The 18,946-nt window shown below is 44.9% G+C and overlaps 1 protein-coding gene across 1 annotated transcript; it reads left to right on the forward strand.

Moving 5' to 3' along the window:
- The first annotated feature begins 1,016 nt into the window (after window positions 1-1,016).
- On the forward strand, window positions 1,017-5,996 carry Smim23 (small integral membrane protein 23). The gene is made up of 4 exons (XM_021178233.2): window positions 1,017-1,167; window positions 3,984-4,035; window positions 4,213-4,280; window positions 5,687-5,996. Exons 1-4 carry the CDS (start codon window positions 1,075-1,077, stop codon window positions 5,882-5,884), a joined length of 411 nt encoding a protein of 136 aa, XP_021033892.1. The 5' UTR covers window positions 1,017-1,074; the 3' UTR covers window positions 5,885-5,996.
- The last annotated feature ends 12,950 nt before the right edge of the window (window positions 5,997-18,946 follow it).

Here is an 18,946-nt window from a genome sequence, read left to right on the forward strand (position 1 = left end):
TAATTTTGAGTCCTCTGGAAATTGTGTGTTGGCTACATGTAGGTACTGTGCTGTTTTATACAAAGGTCCCGTGCATCCTTGGCACGCGTGTCCTTTTAGAATTCTGTATGTCAACAGTTATCAAACTTACAGATGGCATCAGTGTTTGAAATTAAACACAAATGTAGACTCACATGTGCAAGGACCAATAAAACTGGTAGATTAAACCATGCCTCCAGCTGTGAAGCCTACAGTAAAGCAAGCTGGTACCATGGGTAGAAATAGGGAAATGGGGTAAAACTGGGACGGGGCAGATCCATTCTCGGTGCTACTCCTTACTGCTTCCACCTGAGTGGGAACCTATCATAGTCTCCATAGATTTTTCAACTTGCATTCAAAATGGCTTTGGTTTTCTTTCTTTTAATTAAAGATTCACATTTTCGTAATAACTTGCAAGTATATATAAAAAGAGAAAAATCCCTAACTGAAAATGTAGTCATTCACGCATCTCTTCCTAATGCTCACTACATGTGTGCATCTGTGTGTGCATCCATGTGTGTGTGTATCTGTGTGTCTGTCTGTCTGTCTCTGTGTGTCTCTGTGTGTGCCTGTGTATGGTTGTGTGTTTGTATCTGTGAGTGTGTGTATATCTGTGTCTGTCTGTCTGTATGTATGCACGTATGTATGTATGTGTGTCTGTGTGTGTGCATGTGTATGTGTGTGTGTTTGTGTCTCTATGTGTGTCTGTGTATGTGTGTGTCTCAGTGTATCTGTGTGTGTCTGTGTATATATGTGTGTGCCTGTGTATGTGTGTGTGTTTATGTCTGTATATCTATAAGTGCCTATCTATATGGGTGTGTCTGTATGTGTGTGCATGTGTATGTGTGTATTTGTGTCTATGTGTGTGTATGTGTGTGTGTGTTTATGAGAGACACTGGTTAAATCTCAGAGTGGTGGGATTTGCTGCCTTCTGCCTTCTGTGACATCAGAACTCATGCTTGCCTGATGACACAGAGTGGGGGAGGGGAGTCATCTACCTGCCTGTCCACTGAAAGTACTTCCATCTACCCCAAAACTTTGACCCTGAGCAGAGACATGACAATCCAGAAGACAGGTTGCAGAGGCCGGGAAGCAGCTGAGGTACTTGAACAGAGAAGGGGAAGCCACCACTGTGATGACAGGAAGCAGGTAAGGCCAGGGTGCATTCCCTGCAGGGAGTCAATTCCTCTGAAGCCCCACCCCCAAGTAGATCCCACTACTGGGTCTCAAGCATCCCTCTCTTCATTCTCTCTCATAGCAAATAAGATAGTGCCAGTGTCATATGTTAAAACCCTAACCCCCAAGTGGCTCAACCCGTAGACAAGGCTTCTAAGGAGATGGACTACAGTTGAATCTCTTGTCTCATGGGACAACTGAGCCCTTATTACAAAAGGCAGCAAGGAATACATGGGTCTGAGGGAAAACCATTCAAGGACACAGCGAGAGTTGACACATGGGCGCCCCAGAGAAAGTCTCCATCCAACAGCATAAACACCCAGAGAATTTGTGTCGACTGTCCAAATCCTCTAAGTGTGGTACGGTGGCATGGAGGGGCTAGCAGGCAGAGACTCGTACTGATTTAACATCAGCAAAAGCCAGATATGCAGAACACTGAAGCAACAGAACCCAGGAGCAGCCACATGACACATAAAGGGCATCCACATAATTCAACAAGGAAAAGGCAATCTTAAAAATAATGCAGGACCACTAGATATCTATATTTTTTAAACTCTCCAGCCATATTCTACATTATATATAAAACATTTACTTTAAAATGGGCCATACACATAAATGTAAAATCTAAAACAATAAAATGTTTAGAAGAAAATTAAAAAAAAAAAGAATTAAACCTTAGATCGACAAGTGTTCTAGTCTTCACATAGGAAGCACAGACCCTAGAAGGATGAGTTGGGATTTATAAAAAGAAACTTGTGGGTTGGAGAAATGGCTCAGCAGTTAAGGGCACTGGCTACTCTTCCAGAGGTCCTGCATTCAAATCCCAGCACCCACATGGTGGCTCACACCCATCTGTAATGGGGTCTGGTGCCCTCCTCTGGAGTGCAGGTGTACATGTCATTTTTCATAGACATAAAAAAAGAAAAAAAAGAAACTTGTTCATTTTCAAATGATAACAAAAAGGTAAGACAGAGTTGATAAAATAGTCACAATGAATATTTCCCAACTACTTAGATCCAAAATATTCCAAGAACTTGACATCTTAATCAAAAGACAGTCCACAAAAAAAAGAAAACAAGCAAATGACTTCAATAAACATAACGAAGATATGTAGATTAATGGTCACCAATAAAGCCATTAAGTGAAGCTAAGCCTCCAGTTGGAGGGACAGCTCAGCAGCTAAGAGCATCTGTTGCTCTTGCAGAGGTCCCAGGTTTGTAGCACCCACACAGTAGCTACAACTATCTATAGTAACTCCAAGTAGTAGTTCCAAGAGATCTGAAGCTATCTTTGAACATCTGCTAACATCAGGTTTGCACATGTTTGCACATACATGTGGGCAGAACAATTATACATACACATAAAATTTAAAAAATACTTAGAAAATAGATTGATTGGAGCTGTGAAGAAAGGATGGACCATCTAAAGACTGCCATATCCAGGGATCCATCCCATAATCAGCTTCCAAACGCTGACACCATTGCATACACTAGCAAGATTTTGCTGAAAGGACCCAGATATAGCTGTCTCTTGTGAGACAATGCCGGGGCCTAGCAAACACAGAAGTGGATGCTCACAGTCAGCTATTGGATGGATCACAGGGCCCCCAATGGAGGAGCTAGAGAAAGTACCCAAGGAGCTAAAGGGAACTGTAACCCCATAGGTGGAACATTACTATGAACTAACCAGTACCCCAGAGCTCTTGACTCTAGCTGCATATGTATCAAAAGATGGCCTAGTCGGCCATCACTGGAAAGAGAGGCCCATTGGACTTGCCAACTTTATATGCCCTAGTACAGGGGAATGCCAGGGCCAAGGGGTGGGGGTGGGTGGGTGGGGGACTGGGGGGGAGTGTATTGGGGACTTTTTGGATAGCATTGGAAATGTAATTGAGGAAAATACCTAATAAAAAAATAAAAAAAGAAAATAGATTGAGATGTCTCTACACAAAAATAATAAAATGCCCAAAATTGAAGTTGACAATATTAAGTGTAGACAAAGTCACAGAACTGGAATTCTCTGACTAGATGATGGGCTAGAGCAGAGGAAACAGCTCAAGAAACAGTCCTGAACATTGTTCTAGAATTAAGCATACATTCATCCCATGTCCTGGCATTTCTGTGTCTGAATAGTCACCCAGCAGACATGAGAAACATACCCACACAAAGACAAAGTACATGCATGTTCAAAGCACTGTTATCCATGGCCACCTTGAATTGCAAGCCAGGAGTTAAGAATTAATTGTGATAGGCTCATGCAACATACTCATCAATAAAACTGAACATACAAAAGCATGGAGCCAAACCATAAACATTATGCAAAAGACGCCATCGACTCATTTCCATGAAGCTCGTGAATGGGCACCATCTGGCAGTCAGTACCCCAGTGGACTGACTGAGAGGTGAATGGGGGACCTTTCAAGAAGATGGAGGGGGTCAGATTTTCACTGGGGTCACATGTAGACACTTGTCAAAACGAATCAGACTGTGCGTTTAAAAATGTGTGCATTTATGTGAATTATACCTCCATAAAGCTGGGATCTCCCACAGTCCACTTGGAATAAAAAAGAATTTAAGTGATTCAGAAAGGCAGTGGCATGAAATTTTCGTCACAGCAGGGAAGAGGAGAAGGGGGAAGACATAAATGTTGACATTGTCCTGTCACCTGTATCTGCAAAGGTCGGAAGCATGTGCAACTTAGTGGGAAATCTCTACAAGTGACTGTTAGCTCCCTGGTGACAGAACCCAAGAATTCACCCTCCCATGCCCACCCTCCTTTTCTCATTCCAGACGCTGTTGGCACTGCTCATCTTGGTGCTCTACCTGGGTATGGGGATATCAGGTGAGCATTCTGGAACCCCAGCAAGAAACCAAGTCTACAGTCATGTGGAGGTCCTGAGGAGTGGTGCCTGTGAGCAGCCCCCCTGCCCTGCCTGCTCCCACTGCCCACTGCAGAGACCATTCACTCATACTTATTTGGACTGTATTTGTTAAGAGGTAATATCTGTGCCTGTTTCAGGAAGCAGCTGGGAGGTGTCAGGACAGACCAAGGACTGCAACCACTTTCAGAATCCTGTGACATCCCAGGTAACATTCAGAGATGTGTGTGCTAAGGAGTCCCGGAAGGCTTCTCAGAGGAGATGTCATCAGTGAGCTAGTTAGGGATGAATAGAAGCTGATCTGATGGGGTAACCCAGGCAGAAAGAACAGTGTATCTTATGCAAGAGGCCTAAGGGCATTTTCTTAAACAAGAAACCTGCCTGAAACTGGGCAGTGGTGGCACACGCCTTTAATCCCAGCACTTGGGAGGCAGAAACAGGTGGATTTCTGAGTTTGAGGCCAGCCTGTTCTACACAGTGAGTTCTAGGACAGCCAGGGCTACACAGAGAAACCCTGTCTCAGAAAAAAAAAAAAAAAAAAGAAAAGAAAAAAAAAAGGAAAAGAAAAAAAAAGAAAGGATAGGAAAGGAGAAGGAAAAGGGGAAGGGGAAGGGGAAAAGGGGATGAGGAAAAGGGGTAGGGGAAAAGGGGAAGGGAAGGGAGAGAGAAGGGAGAGGGGGAGAGAGAAGGGAGAGGGGGAGAGAGAAGGGAGAGGGGGAGAGAGAAGGGAGAGGGGGAGAGAGAAGGGAGAGGGGGAGAGAGAAGGGAGAGGGGGAGAGAGAAGGGAGAGGGGGAGAGAGAAAGGGGGAGGGGGAGAGAGAAAGGAGGAGGGGGAGAGAAAAAGGGAGAGGGGGAGAGAAAAAGGGGGAGGGGGAGAGAAAAAGGGGGAGGGGGGAGAGCGAAAGGAGGAGGGGGAGAGAAAAGAGAAAAGTGGGAGAGAAAAGGGGGAGGGAAAAGGGAGGGGGGAGGGAAAAGGGGAAGGAGGGAGGGAAAGGGGGAGGAGGGAGTGAAAAGGAAAGGAAGGGAGTGAAAAAGGAAAGGAAGGGAGTGAAAAAGGAAAGGAAAGGAAAGGAAAGGAAAGGAAAGGAAAGGAAAGGAAAGGAAAGGAAAGGAAAGGAAAGGAAAGGAAAGGAAAGGAAAGGAAAGGAAAGGAAAGGAAAGGAAAGGAAAGGAAAGGAAAGGAAAGGAAAGGAAAGGAAAAAGGAAAGGAAAGGAAAGGAAAGGAAAGGAAAGGAAAGGAAAGGAAAGGAAAGGAAAAGAAAGAAAAGAAAAGAAGGCTGGTGAGATGGCTCAGTGGGTAAGAGCACCCGACTGCTCTTCCGAAGGTCCAGAGTTCAAATCCTGGCAACCACATGGTGGCTCACAACCATCCGTAACAAGATCTGGCGCCCTCTTCTGGAGTGTCTGAAGACAGCTACAGTGTACTTACATATAATAAATAAATTAAAAAAAAAAAACTTAGTGAACATGCTAAAAATTAAAAAAAAAAAAAAGAAAAGAAAAGAAAAGAAAAGAAAAGAAAAGAAAAGAAAAGAAAAGAAAAGAGAAAAGAAACCGGTCTGAAAAGTCTGAAGACACAGATTTGATGACGGCCTTTCTCTTGCCTTTCTTCAGGGCTTTGAATATCAGACCAAGGAACCTGCTGAAGAGCCATTAAGGACCCTCAGGAAGTGGCTGAAAACAAACTTGCATGGCTTTTTGGAGAAGTTAGAGAAGGAGGTCAGAGAGCTGGAGCAGCTGGTGCGGGACCTGGAATTCTGGCTCGATGCCCTTCTGGGAGAGCTGCGCCCAGAGGATCCCTGCTTCACCTAAAAGGTCATTTGTGAAGGGCAGGTGCCTGGACCTGGGGAGCAGAAGAGGAGGTGATGATGTCAGGCTCTGACACTTGCTGCTCCAGGCAGGCTGGAGAAAATAAAGTGACTGAGAGGTGACATGTGCTGCTCACTGCTCCTGTTATGGGCACTGAGGAAGAACAGAGGGACTGTGGGGGAGGGGACCATGCTGTGCGCTCATTCCTTCTTTTCAACTTATTGGAAACACTGAGCAAATTTCCTTAATCTCTCACTTTAAAAAAATGTATGGGGGCTGGTGAGATGGCTCAGTGGGTAAGAGCACCCGACTGCTCCTCCAAAGGTCCAGAGTTCAAATCCCAGCAACCACATGGTGGCTCACAACCATCCACAACGAGACCTGGCGCCCTCTTCTGGAGTGTCTGAAGACAGCTACAGTGTACTTACATATAATAAATAAATAAATCTTTAAAAAAATGTATGTACATATGTATGTGCATATTCACGGCCATATGCATGTGTGTATATGCATAGCGTTTGTTCATATATGAACACATGCACACTCACATGCCAGTTCACATGTTACTACATTCTTCACATGTGTATTCATCTGTGTATGAATGTTTTTGTGTGTGCTCACATGGATGCTCAGGTCTGTGAATGCATGTATGTGCAAACCATGAGCCTCACCAGACTTTACATCTGCCAGTGCTGCTAGCAATACATTGCTACTACTTTTGAACTTCCAGACTAAGGGATTTGGCTGTAGCTGCCTGAAGGAATAGAGACATTTCCTTCCATGTGATAGGAAGAAGCCTGCAAGCCATAGTGTTCTGCCTGAAACAGTCAAGGTGCTCTCTATATGGGGCTGGCACAAGAGTCCTGTTAGTGCTATTGGTGACAGTGTTACCAAACAGGCACAGACACTCAGGAGCAGAAAAAGGAGGAGGATGTGAGAGACGAAGCTATCAGGATGATGATGACAAAATCACTCACAGAGGCAACTTTAAAATGTACAGAGAAACCCCTCTCCTTCAGTTTAGAAGATCAAACAGTCTCTGATCTACACAGGATTCCCCCTTTCTGTTACCTCCAGGAAATGGAAGCCTTTGCTTGTTTCTAATTGGAATCATATCAGCCTTGCTGTCCCAGGCTATTCATGGTGCCCTTTCTATGATTTTTGTTTTCCTGTTTTAGTACAGTTGCCACATGTATACCAATTGTTAAAGCTACTCCGGCTCTTTGGGAAATCTTGAGGGGACCAATCAAATGATCCCAGGGGACAGCTGTCATCCAGGGAATGGCACCGCAGTTGATGTGCCCAGAGGAATTAATCAATTGCCATTAGGGATGGAAAGACTTGCAAGTCACAGTCACAATGTTCTCACTCTGAGTATCTGGCAGGGACTTGGAAGCAAAGTCTGTGTCTTTCCATCTTTGCGTGTTCGGCAAACATTCTCTGGAGAAGGGTTGGTCCTGTTTGCATCTATAGCTGCATCCAGGGTTGTGACTGCACCAAAGCAGTGCGCTGCAGGAACTTTAAAAGACTCAAACATAATCTCAGCTACACACACTCTTCATTCAAGTCTCCATACCTGCAGCCCATATGTGCATATGCACAGATTTGTTTTCACGTTACACATATTTATATTACACAATGCAGATAGCTTATGTCACCTTATATTATATATCATGTTATAGTTTATGTTATTGAACCAGATTATTTCCAAGTCTGAAAATCCAAAACCTGGAACATCCCCAAATCTGAGACTTTTTGAGCATGGGCACAGCCACAACCATCCTCATGAAAAACAGAGCCTAAAAATACTGTATTAAGTGAGCATGGTTGTATGGGGGGTTTTGTACATGAATCATAAACTGTGTGGTTAGTTTGTGTCCCATCCCTCAGTTATCTCCTTAGGTAATGCAAATATTCCACAACCCAAAAAAATATCCAAACCCAAAATGTTTATGGTTCCTGGTATCTAGAGAAGAATATTCAACTTGTGTGTGTATATATATATATATATATATACATATATATGTCTGTGTGTGTATGTGTGTGTGTGCGTGTGCGTGTGTGTGCAAATGTGTGTGTGTGCATTTGCAGGCAGGTGCTCCAGCATAGCATGCCCTGGGAGTGGGGAGCCTGGAGCAGGAAGGTCTTCAAGAACTCAAGATGGCTCCCTGGACCCAGCAGGAGGAGTTCCTGGAGCCTCCCCCCAGCATGCTGCTTTCACCTCAGCTTGTCTGCTCCTCTTGTCTGTCTGTCCCAACTCCTCCTGCTTCAGGCTTGCTGCAATCCCCTCATCTCAGAACTCTGCTTCAGGCTCTAGCTGATGGCTCCTAGCCCCTGCAGCTGCTTCTTTGCCACCACCTTTAATTCTTACTGACCGCATGACTCTGTCCATGGTTCCCAAGTAAAATTCCAAGAGGGTGGGTTGTGGGTGGCTGACCAAGCTTGTTGGCTGTTCCAAGCTGATTTTTCATATCAACTTGCCCTTGGATTGATACTGTGGTGGCCACCAGAGAGGACAAAGTCCAGCCAACTCTTGTACCCATGGAGACTCTGATCCATGAATTAAAAGTATTCAAGAAAGTCACTGCAACTGTTCTGGACAAAGCCTTTTCCTGATTCTCTATGTAGTGCGGTGTGACAGCCATTCACATCCGTTTCCCTTGTACTGGTACAACGAGCTCTCTAGAGATGCCTGAAGCAGGGGTGGGGTCGCTTCAATTACACTGTTCCCACTTTACATGAGGGACTTTTAGTACCTGGAAAGATTCTAAAATCAGTCTCCTGAGCATACTGAGGGACACCTGTACTTTAAGAAGAGCTGACTAATAAAAATAAACAGTCTGGGGTCATTCCCCTCCAGGGACGCACATGCACACACACACACACACACACACACACACACACACGGTACAGAAGTCTCAAAGGTAGTTTGCTGTATAGTCCTACTTTCTGTGATGGCCCCACCAAGGCAAACACTGCTCTTTTTTTTTTCATGAGCACAATTACTACTTTCTGATTACACATTACCTACCACACAGTAAACAACATCGACATACACCTGCATTGTAGAGTGGGTCTAAGGGCTAAGACGTCAAGCAGTTTCAAAGGGCTGGTGGGGTTAAAGATAGGAGATGGCAGAAGGGCAAGCGTCTGTGAAAGTCTGGGGTGGTGAGGTCTTCCTTTGCAGAGTCGGGCTGTGAGGGTCACAGGCCTGAGAGTTGCAGATCTGGGTCTAGCTGCAGGGGTGAAAAGGCAAAGCCAAGTCGGACAAATGAGTGGATGAGGAGATGGACAGACAGAAGGTTCAGACATGCAGACAGGGGAACAGGCAGACAGTAGTGCAAACAGGCTGTAGCAACAATGAACTGATTGGAGCTGAGCTGAAGCCTCTGGGACAGTTGGGAGTTCTGTCAGCCTCTTGACATGAATGATACATGGTAGTGTGACAGTTGGTAGGGATCTTTGTCATTGCAGGACGAGGTGTCCACCTTTTATTTAACTTTTTATTGCTTCTTTGTGAATTTCACATCATGCACCCCAATCCCACTCATCCCCACGTCCCTTTATGCCCACCCCCAACCTTGCAACCTTCCCACCAAAAGAAAAACAAAACCTTGTGTGGAAGCTGTAGGGTGTCATAGTATGTTACACAGTGCACCCTTCTGCCCACACTTCTTTATTTGCAAACGTTTATCACAATGAGTCCTGGCTTGCTCAACATGGCTTACTCAGCCTGCTTTCATATACCTAGGACCAACTGCCCAGGGATGGCACCATACACAATGGGTTGGGCCTTCCCCCATCAATCCCTAATTAACAAGGTGCCCTACAGGTTTATGTATAGCCTGATATTATAAAGGCATTTTCTTATTGAGGTTCTCTCCTCTCAGATGACTTTAGCTTGTGCCAAGTTGACATGAAACTATCCAGCACACCACTGCGGGGTCATCCTTCACCCTCCATCCTCCAAATGGAGTCAAAAACTGCTTGAAAAGTGGTGTCATTTGAGAGAAGGCACAGTCTGAGAAACACTGTTTGGTGCAATATGGAGTAACTCAAGCAGGCACAGCCTGATCACAACAAGAGTTAAACTAGGGACAGCTCAAAGCAAAACAACTGACAATTGCTGAGGGCGAGGTAGGAGGTGCTCACCCACCAGTGTCATCTGAGTGTGTGGGTGGCCTGCCATAGAAGCACAGAGTAACAAAGCCGCTTCCTCCTGTGGGAGATAGGAACTAAGACAGAGACTCACAACCAGTCAAAGTGCTGAGCGGGAGACCTTGGACTCTCAGTCCTAAATGACACATCTTTACCAAACACCTCATCTCTGGGCTCAGGAAATTTCATACTACTTTGTTTGGGGATATTTATACCTTTACTATCTTTTGCTTGTCTACTATGGTTACTGATTTTCTGGTTTTGTGGGTTTTGTTTTGTGTGTGTGTTTCTTAGAAAAAGAAGAAAATTCTTCTTCTCCTTCTTCTTCTTCTTCTTCTTCTTCTTCTTCTTCTTCTTCTTCTTCTTCTTCTTCTTCTTCTTCTTCTTCTTCTTCTTCTTTTCTCTGCTTACTTGCTTTGTTTGATTCTGATCTGCTTGCTCATTGATCTGTTTGATCTCTAAAGAAAGAAAGAAAACCTAGAGTTGGGTTGATGAGGACATGAGGAGGATCAGGGGGAGATGATGATGGAGGGGAAGCCATGATCAGAATGTACAGTATGAAAAATAAATTCATTTCAATTGTTTATTTTTAAAACACAAATGGGTCACAGCAATAACTGAGAGTTTTCAGTCTTGGTCCTCTGCTCCTATGTATGGAAAATAAAATAACACAGAGTGACCTTGTGGCCCCTTGACATAAACCAGGGCTGGGCAGTGGGAGACAAGGCATCCCCATAGCAGGATGGCTAGTCAGACTAGCTGTGTCCAAGAACTCTGGGTTCAACTGAGGGCTACTGTCTCAATGAATAAGGTGGAGAGCAATCAAGGAAGATATCTGATGCCCAGTGTCAACCTCAGGCCTACATGCACAGAAAGAGAGAGAGAGAAAGAGAGAGAGAGAATGAATCACATGCATGGCACATACGCATTTTTTAAAAAATTTTAGGCTTTATGTGTCAGTCACTAAAGAACAAGATCATAGGCTAATGTGAAACTAAAGAAAAGTAACTTCAGAGGGCAGCAAACAAGATCATGGAGCAAGAAGCTGCAGTTTCCAGAGGAGAGAGGGAAGAGCTGGGTGGACTGGTGGACGTAGGTGGGACTGAGAAAGAATGATAGCAGGATGCTCTAAGAAAGAGCAGAGAGCTGCTCCCCGGGCCACGAGACATGCTTGCTTCTGCTCATAAGCTGAGACTTGGTTTGAGGTCCTGACCGCAGCAGATTGGAGCAGTGCAAGATACCTGATTGGTCCCCTTGGGGTGAAAGCGGCCAATGGGGGAAATGTCAAGACTCCTACATTACCTACATTTCTTCTCTTTGTTTCGGGATTCTAGAACGTGAAGCCAGCATTGCAAATAATTAAAACCTTTTAATTAGCTTCAACGGACAGAGTCTCCTCTCTCATTACCTAATAGACACATTAGGTAACCCTCTCTACTGTCCTTCCGGCTCTTCTGTTCAGCTAACACCAGATAGCCTGGAGTTTCCCTGTTTGGGATCAGATTACTTCTACTACTACCTATTACTTTGACCTATATGGTGAGGAAAACTGCAATACCTCAGCTAGTTCATGTTTTAAGAATAGAAATTTGGGGGACTGCAGAGGTGGCTCAACTGTTAAGAACACTGGCCGCTCCGCTCTTACAGAGGATCTGAGTGTAGTTCTTAGCACTATATCAGGTGGCTCCCAAATTCTTATGACTCCAGTTCCAGGGGATCTGATGCCCTCTGTCCACCATGGACAGCTGCACACACATGGTGTAGACGCTCACACACAGATCCATGAATAAATCCTTGAAGAATGAGAACCCAATTCTCTAGATGAAATCTATTTTGTTCAGAGTCTGTTTCCTGTGCCCTGGTGCTATGGTATGGATTTGAGCAATGGCTAGTGATATCTCCAGTTCATGAAGTGGAAACTGAGGGGCCTGGATGGTCACGTTAGTGTTAGCCTTTCCTACCTGTAAGTGGGAGCCAGGTTTAAAGCCTGCTTGGCATCAAAACTGCCACTCTCCAGGTTCTCTCTTTCATTCAACCTGGCCAAGATAAGCTCCTTTCTCACTTAAAAATTTGTGTTTTAGTGTTGAGTAATCATATGTCAATTAAATTTATAAGGGCATAAATATTCATTGCATGCTACTACATGTAGGGCATACATACAGCCAAGTAGAAATCATGTTTCCTGCCCACTAATAACTCGCTCTGCTGTGGGAAAGCCAAGAAACAGAGTTAGGAAAAATGAAATATCTACATTGACTTACAAGCCATTGGAGCTATATAAATATTTATTGGCTCACCTCAGAGTTCAGATAAAGGATAGGGTACTGGGGTTGACTCTAACATCTCATGTCTGTTAGTCCAACTACAGGGCCTGGAACATAAACCAGGTTACAGCTCAAGGGAAAAGGTGGGAAAGCAGAATTGAATGCAGGGTGGGGCAGAAAGCATCCGTATCTCAATGAGGGATGCTGAGGCTCAGCCTTGACCAGAGGGCCATAACCCATCTCTCAGGTAAGATTTGGAATCAGACTTCCTGAAAGTCTCAGGGGAAAACCACCCTGGAAAAGAAAATTCTGGGAAGCAAGAGTTCGGGATCCACTATGTCTATTCCAAGACCAGAAATGTCCATTTTCAGTCTGCATGTCACATTTTTGATGATGCCAAATAAAAATGTGGATTTAATTTGTTCCCTTAATCCACAAATTTGTTCAACAAAATTGTGAAATGCATTAAATCCAATTTGGTTCCAATCCGGCTGTCAGGAGGACAATTGACAGTGATGAGGGATGGAGTCACAGACGCCTTCCCAGGGCACCGGAATCCCTTCTGTTGTGACATTTTCATGAGCAAACACTTCCTCGCCCGCAGGCAGGGAAAGGCAGAAGGCAGAGGCTCCCTTCAGACGCCAGCCTTCTGAGCAGAGTGCCCCTGTCCTACCCACAAAAGACTGGGAGCCACCTGTGTTCCGGCTGGCCCACCCACCCACTCCAGGCCTTGGGGCCTTAGTTCCTTTCTTTCAGTAGCTATTGGTCTATTGAGAGCACATATGTCTGTAACATCCAAAGCTAGACAGTGCTAGATGGAATCATAGAAAAGCTCGGGCCAGAAACCAACCGTGAACTCCGGGCCAGCCCCAGCCCCAGAGACGTTGTCCTTGCCACCTGAGACTTCCTTGCATAATAGCAAGATGACCTCATGAGCCCCAGATCTCCTCAGAAGGACAGTGTCTCTCCTCTAGTGGTGGTGTCCTGTGGCCCTTTTACATTGTGACACATGCCCATGCTCTGAATTAACCAGATCTGTGTCATGTGCTGTTCCTCAAGCCAGGGATGGGGTCAGGTCTATCCAAACATGGACAGAATGGAGAGAAATCAGGGCACTGTCACCAGAAGAAGACATGAGAGTTAAGAAATCATTTGTTGAGCTGCAGAGATGGCTCAGTGGTTAAGGGCACCGACGGCTCTTCCAGAGGTCCTGAGTTCAATTCCCAGAAACCACATGGTGGCTCGCAACTATCTGTAATGGGATCTGATGCTCTCTTCTGGTGTGTCTGAAGACAACTACAGTGTACTCACATACATTAAATAAATAAATAAATAAATAAATAAATCTTTTTTTAAGAAAAAAAAGAAGTCATTTGTTACATAATGACAGTTTGTACAACAACAGACCCATAGGGTTATATTAGAGCCCAAACCTTGCTATTCCTTAGGGGACACTGAAGCCATCATGGAGTTATGGTCCAGGGCATTGCTTATATGTGTGGTGATGTTGGTCATGGGAAAACACAGCAGCACTGTGAGGTGCTACGTGTGCACTTGAAATGGCACCAGCAGACCTAACTTGTGGTTTAACCCTCCCACTTATACCAAAGAGTATACCTGAGCTTCCTCATACAGCCCATGTCCACAGTGTCTCTTAATGGCTCCAAGCAGCCATGTCAACTGATTGGCCTTTGCCAGTGAGATGTATGTAAGTCCATTCATGGTCACAACGGGTCACAATAATTCAGCAAACACAGGGCTTCCCTGGTACACTGCCCTCATTTGCATCCCACTCAGGCAGGATAAAAGTGCTTCCCCTCCCCCCCTGTGCTGACCTCACTCAGATCTTAAATGATCCAGACAAATGGTCCTTTTGAACACGCTGGTGCATGAGCCATTGCTGCAGGGTCCGTGCCTCTTGTTTGAGTGTCTAAGTCAATCGTATAGGAGCTGGCTTGAAGAGCTATGCAGACAGGGCTATGGGCTCAAATAGACCTGGTCCTCGCCCTGCCTTTCATTCCTACGTCTTTGCTGGCTGACCTCAGACAGGTCTTGCCGTCATCTGCACTCTGTTCTGCTTGCCTATAAAACAGGGTATGTCTCCACATCTCCTGGGCCCATTGAGAGGATGAAGTAATAAAAGCCAACTTTTACTTAGTGTTTACTATGCTCCTGGCACTATTCTGAGTGTTTTACAGGCATTAGCTCATTCCATCACAGGGCTACAGGATAGTCACGGTCCGTACCTTCCCTGCACACTTAAACTGGGATAGAGATGCAGAAAGATTCCAGGGTCACACAGCAAAGTGGCAGGGCCAGGGTGCAAACTCAGACAGGCGAACTCCCACCACGTGCTCGGACCCCAGCCTGAGCTCCTGGGATAAATGAGGTAATATACACACAAGAGCTATGTAAACTACAACACACTGTATAAATGTCACTCATTATTCCTTCTCTTCTCTCACCTTGGTCATTAAAGCCACTTGAGACACAGTGAATCCATCGTTCACATATTTCCCCGTAGCTCTGTGCTGGGCCCTGAGCTTGCACTTCCCTTCAACCTGCTTTGACTCCAGGCCTATTCCTGAAAACTAGAGTGGCCTGTCGTTTCTCTGCTGAGGCAGGTTGCAAAGGACAGAGAGGAACTCACAAAGCCAGGGTAGGAGGAGGGATCAGGCAAGCAGTAGAAATTCAGCTTAAAGCTTTCTGGGCACATCTGTGCTCATCACTAGATAGCACTGGTGACCACCAGGGTGAGTCGGAGCTACAGCGCGCAGGAAGAACATTTTAGAGGTTGGAATCAACACAGTCTGTGACCTCATGAGCTCCCAGGGGTGGGAAAGCAGACAAAACTGGCTCCCTCCACCAAGCCCTGGTTAGACCCTGGCCAGCTCACAGAGTAGCAGTCTCTTTCTCAGAGCCTGCCTGCCTGGGTAGCCAAGGGCACCTATGAGTTATTGTCCCCGGAGGAGTCTTCCTCCCTCCCTCTGATCCAGGGTTCAGTACTCATCCCTACACTTACATCCTTTCCAGAAAGCATCTCTCACTGCTCTTAGTTTCTGCTTCATATTTGCACACGCTCTTTAGCCAAATTGGGGATGGAGGGTGCAGGTAAAAGAAGGTTTTTTTGTTTGTTTGTTCATTTGTTTTTTAAAGCATGTTAGAGATGAGAAACACAGCCATAGCTTGCAGTAGCCTGCAGTGGCCTCAGGGGCTAGCAGGTGAGGAGGCAGAGAGAGTCATAAAAGATATAGAGCTATCATTTGGGGAGATAAAACCTTCCAGAATCACATAGTGATGGCTTGGTAACATGGAAAATGGACTCAGAGCCACCGGGCTGTACACATTTGTGTTTGGGGATGACTGGGGTTCAACCTATGTGAACAGTGATCCATGCACTCGCCCAACCCCCGCAAAAGCATAGTTGTAATTAGTTAAGGTCATAAATGAAAGTACATTTTGTATTCTCCAACCTGCCAACACGCACTTTTGGACTGTTTGCATTTTTCCTGTGCACTATTAAGACATTTCAAAGAACTCTTCAGTGACATTAATAAATATGTTAAGAGAAAGAAAGAGGACAAACTTAAAAACAGATTGAACATTCTGAATTAAAGCAGAAGGATGGGTCATCAGGATTTTTTTTCAGATGTATGTTGCTTATGAGACACAAATAAAAGACCCAGAGAGGTTGAAAATAAAAAGAGAAATATAGCTATAAAACACTAAAAAGTAGATATAATTAGATCGTAGATCATTTTAAGTAACAGATATACCCTTACTGACATCAGGTAAATTAGACTTAGAAGTGTTGATAGGCATAAAGAATAATGATTTGGCACTGAAGAGATGGCTTAGCAGTTAAGAGTATGTGCTTTTTTAAAAGTACCCAAGTTCAGTTCCTGGCACCCACACTGAGGGCTTACAACTACCTGCAATTCCAGCTCCAGGGAACCTGACACCCTCTTCTGGCCTCCACGGGAACCTGCACTCCCATTCACAAACCTACACAAATCTATGTACACACTCACATAATTTAAAAAATACATAAAAATAAATCTTTAAAAAGGAAAAATTTATAGTTGTATGGGAGTCAGTTCAACCACAATCTATAAGGGTTGTCATTTAAAATACTCTTCTAACGTGGCCTCAACACCATAGGAGCTGCAAGAGCAAAAGCTCATCCCACACCACACACTGGGCCAGACCCAAACCCACACAGGGCCCTGGTTACAACACAGGCTGTGTGTCAGAGCTGCGTGCAGAGAACAAGGTCACTGGCAGATCATGCTGGATCGGCTGCACCTCTACAGGTATGTACATAGCAGCTCTGCCTTCCTATCCCATGCAGAATCTGATTTCAGTGAAAAGTGTATGTCGGGAAAGGTCCTGGGATGTGCCTGGGAACCTGATTGTGCTGCAACAAGGCTTTTCTAAAACACAAAGACCAATACGCATAAAGAAAAAGATTCATAAGTTAGACTTTTTCAGTTTAGGAACAGCTGTTCACAAAATGACAGTGCGAAGATCTTGAAAGGGCGATCAGAGCCATGTCAGACACACGTAGAAAGCTCTCAAAACTCAACAAGGCAGACATTATTTCAAGCACCTCACGTGGATTTTTTTTAAGGTTTATTTATTTAATTATTTTATGTATGTGAGTACACTGTTGCTCTCTTCAGACACACCAGAGGAGGGCATCAGATCCCATTACAGATGATTGTGAGACACCATGTGCTTGCTAAGAATTGAACTCAGGACCTCTGGAAGAGCAGTCAGTGCTCTTAACTGGCATCTCTCCAGCCCCTCACATGGATTTTGAATCAGAAATCTCACTCTACATATATGCTTTCAAAAGTCCACACACAGGAGCCCTCCACATCCCAGAGTCCCCATTCGTGAGTTCAACCACATTTTTACAGAACATAGACTTTGTCTTCTCATCATTCAAATAGAGTACTGTATGAAAACTATTACATGGCAGACAGAGATGGAGTGGGAGAGGGATAAATGGCAGTAAGGGTATTTGGAAAAGCAACATAGAAGCATACTTTTAAAATAAGCTTCACACTAGCTGGGCATGGTGGCACGCAACTTTAATCTCAGCACTCGGGAGGCAGAGGCAGGCATATCTTGGGGAGTTTGAGACCAGCCTGGTCTACAAAGTGAGTCCAGGACAGTCAAAGCTAATATAACAGAGAAGCACTGTCTCGAAAAAACAAATCAATCAATCAATCAATCAGCTTCACTCAGATACTGTGTGTGTGTGTGTGTGTGTGTGTGTGTGTGTGTTCATACAAGACTGTTTATTGGGGTCACCCTACACAGGGCTTCCTTGCAGAAGCCATAGTTTGCCAAATGGTAGGTGTGGGGTACCTTTCATTGACTTGTTGATCAAGGATGTCTGGGACACTCCAAAACAACACAGACAGCTGTCACTGCTCATTTGCCCACCAGGACTCAATGGTAAGACCCTATTACTCAAGACACCACACACCTTGGTCACAGGATATAGAGAAACCAAGTTGATGCTGACCAGAAAGCTCCCCCTGCTGGCTAGCTTTCACAGTACCAGAAGGTGTCTTATAGGCTGCTGGAGGGGAGGGGTCAAGGGCAGGGTGCACATCAATGGTCTGACACCCCCCTATGAATCCTGGGAGCTCCAATAATAAGAGGCAACTCAGGAAATACTCACGGGTACAATAGTGACTCAAAACATACTATACAGTAAATCTGGCCAAGAAATCATGGCTGGGAGCTCCTGGGCCCCAAGGATACACCTACTAGTGTTTTGCTAAATGAACATAGTGTCAAACTGCCCTGTAAACTCTATCTTTCCACCAAGAGATTAGTGCCACTCTTATACCTCACCAGAGAAGTTTCTCTGTGCTGTGGATGGTGGCTAATACAGGACCTCACAGTGAGCTGCTCAAAGTGCAGACAGTCAGTGTCAGCGGAGTGCTCAGACAAATGCTACAGCTGTATCGCTGCCCGCTGCAAAGCTGGGGACCATCTCTGCAGGGGAAATCCTAAGAGCTGGAGGTTGAGGGGGACCAGAGTGAAACATTGTTTTCTCTCCAGGGCTGCACTCATGGACTCAGAGCAGCTGTGATTGTCCACACAAAATCAAGCCAGTGAATACTCTAGTGCAGAGGAGGGAGGGACTCATGAGCCCCACCCCAGCTGAGAAGCTATCAAATGTTGATAGGTTCTAGGGAGGGAGACTAAGTTTTAGTTAAAGGTGTAGCCCCAAGTAGATACATTAAGCTCCAGTACTGGCCCACACCTGTATGTGGGCAGTGCAAATCGGGAGTAAGTAGGTTACTTTTTTTTTTTTTAGATTAAAGTCATGAAGTTGAGAGAGCAGGGGAGCTTTAGGGTGGAATGAGGGATGAATATGATTGAAATACATTGTATAAAATTCTTAAAGAATTAATAAACATTATACTTCAAACCTATTACTTAGCATTTACATCGTGCTAGATGTTATATATAATCTAGAAACTTAAAGTATAAAGAAAATTGAGTAGAATCATACGCAAATCCTATGTGTGTGTGCACCTGCGTGTGCTTGTGCATGTGTATGCACATGTGTGTGTGCACACATATATATGCCCTGTGTGTGCGCACACTCGTGTGTTCG

Source organism: Mus caroli, unplaced genomic scaffold (assembly GCF_978045245.1).
Source record: "Mus caroli unplaced genomic scaffold, Mus_caroli_1 scaffold_13, whole genome shotgun sequence".
Classification (NCBI taxonomy): Eukaryota; Metazoa; Chordata; class Mammalia; order Rodentia; family Muridae; genus Mus; species Mus caroli.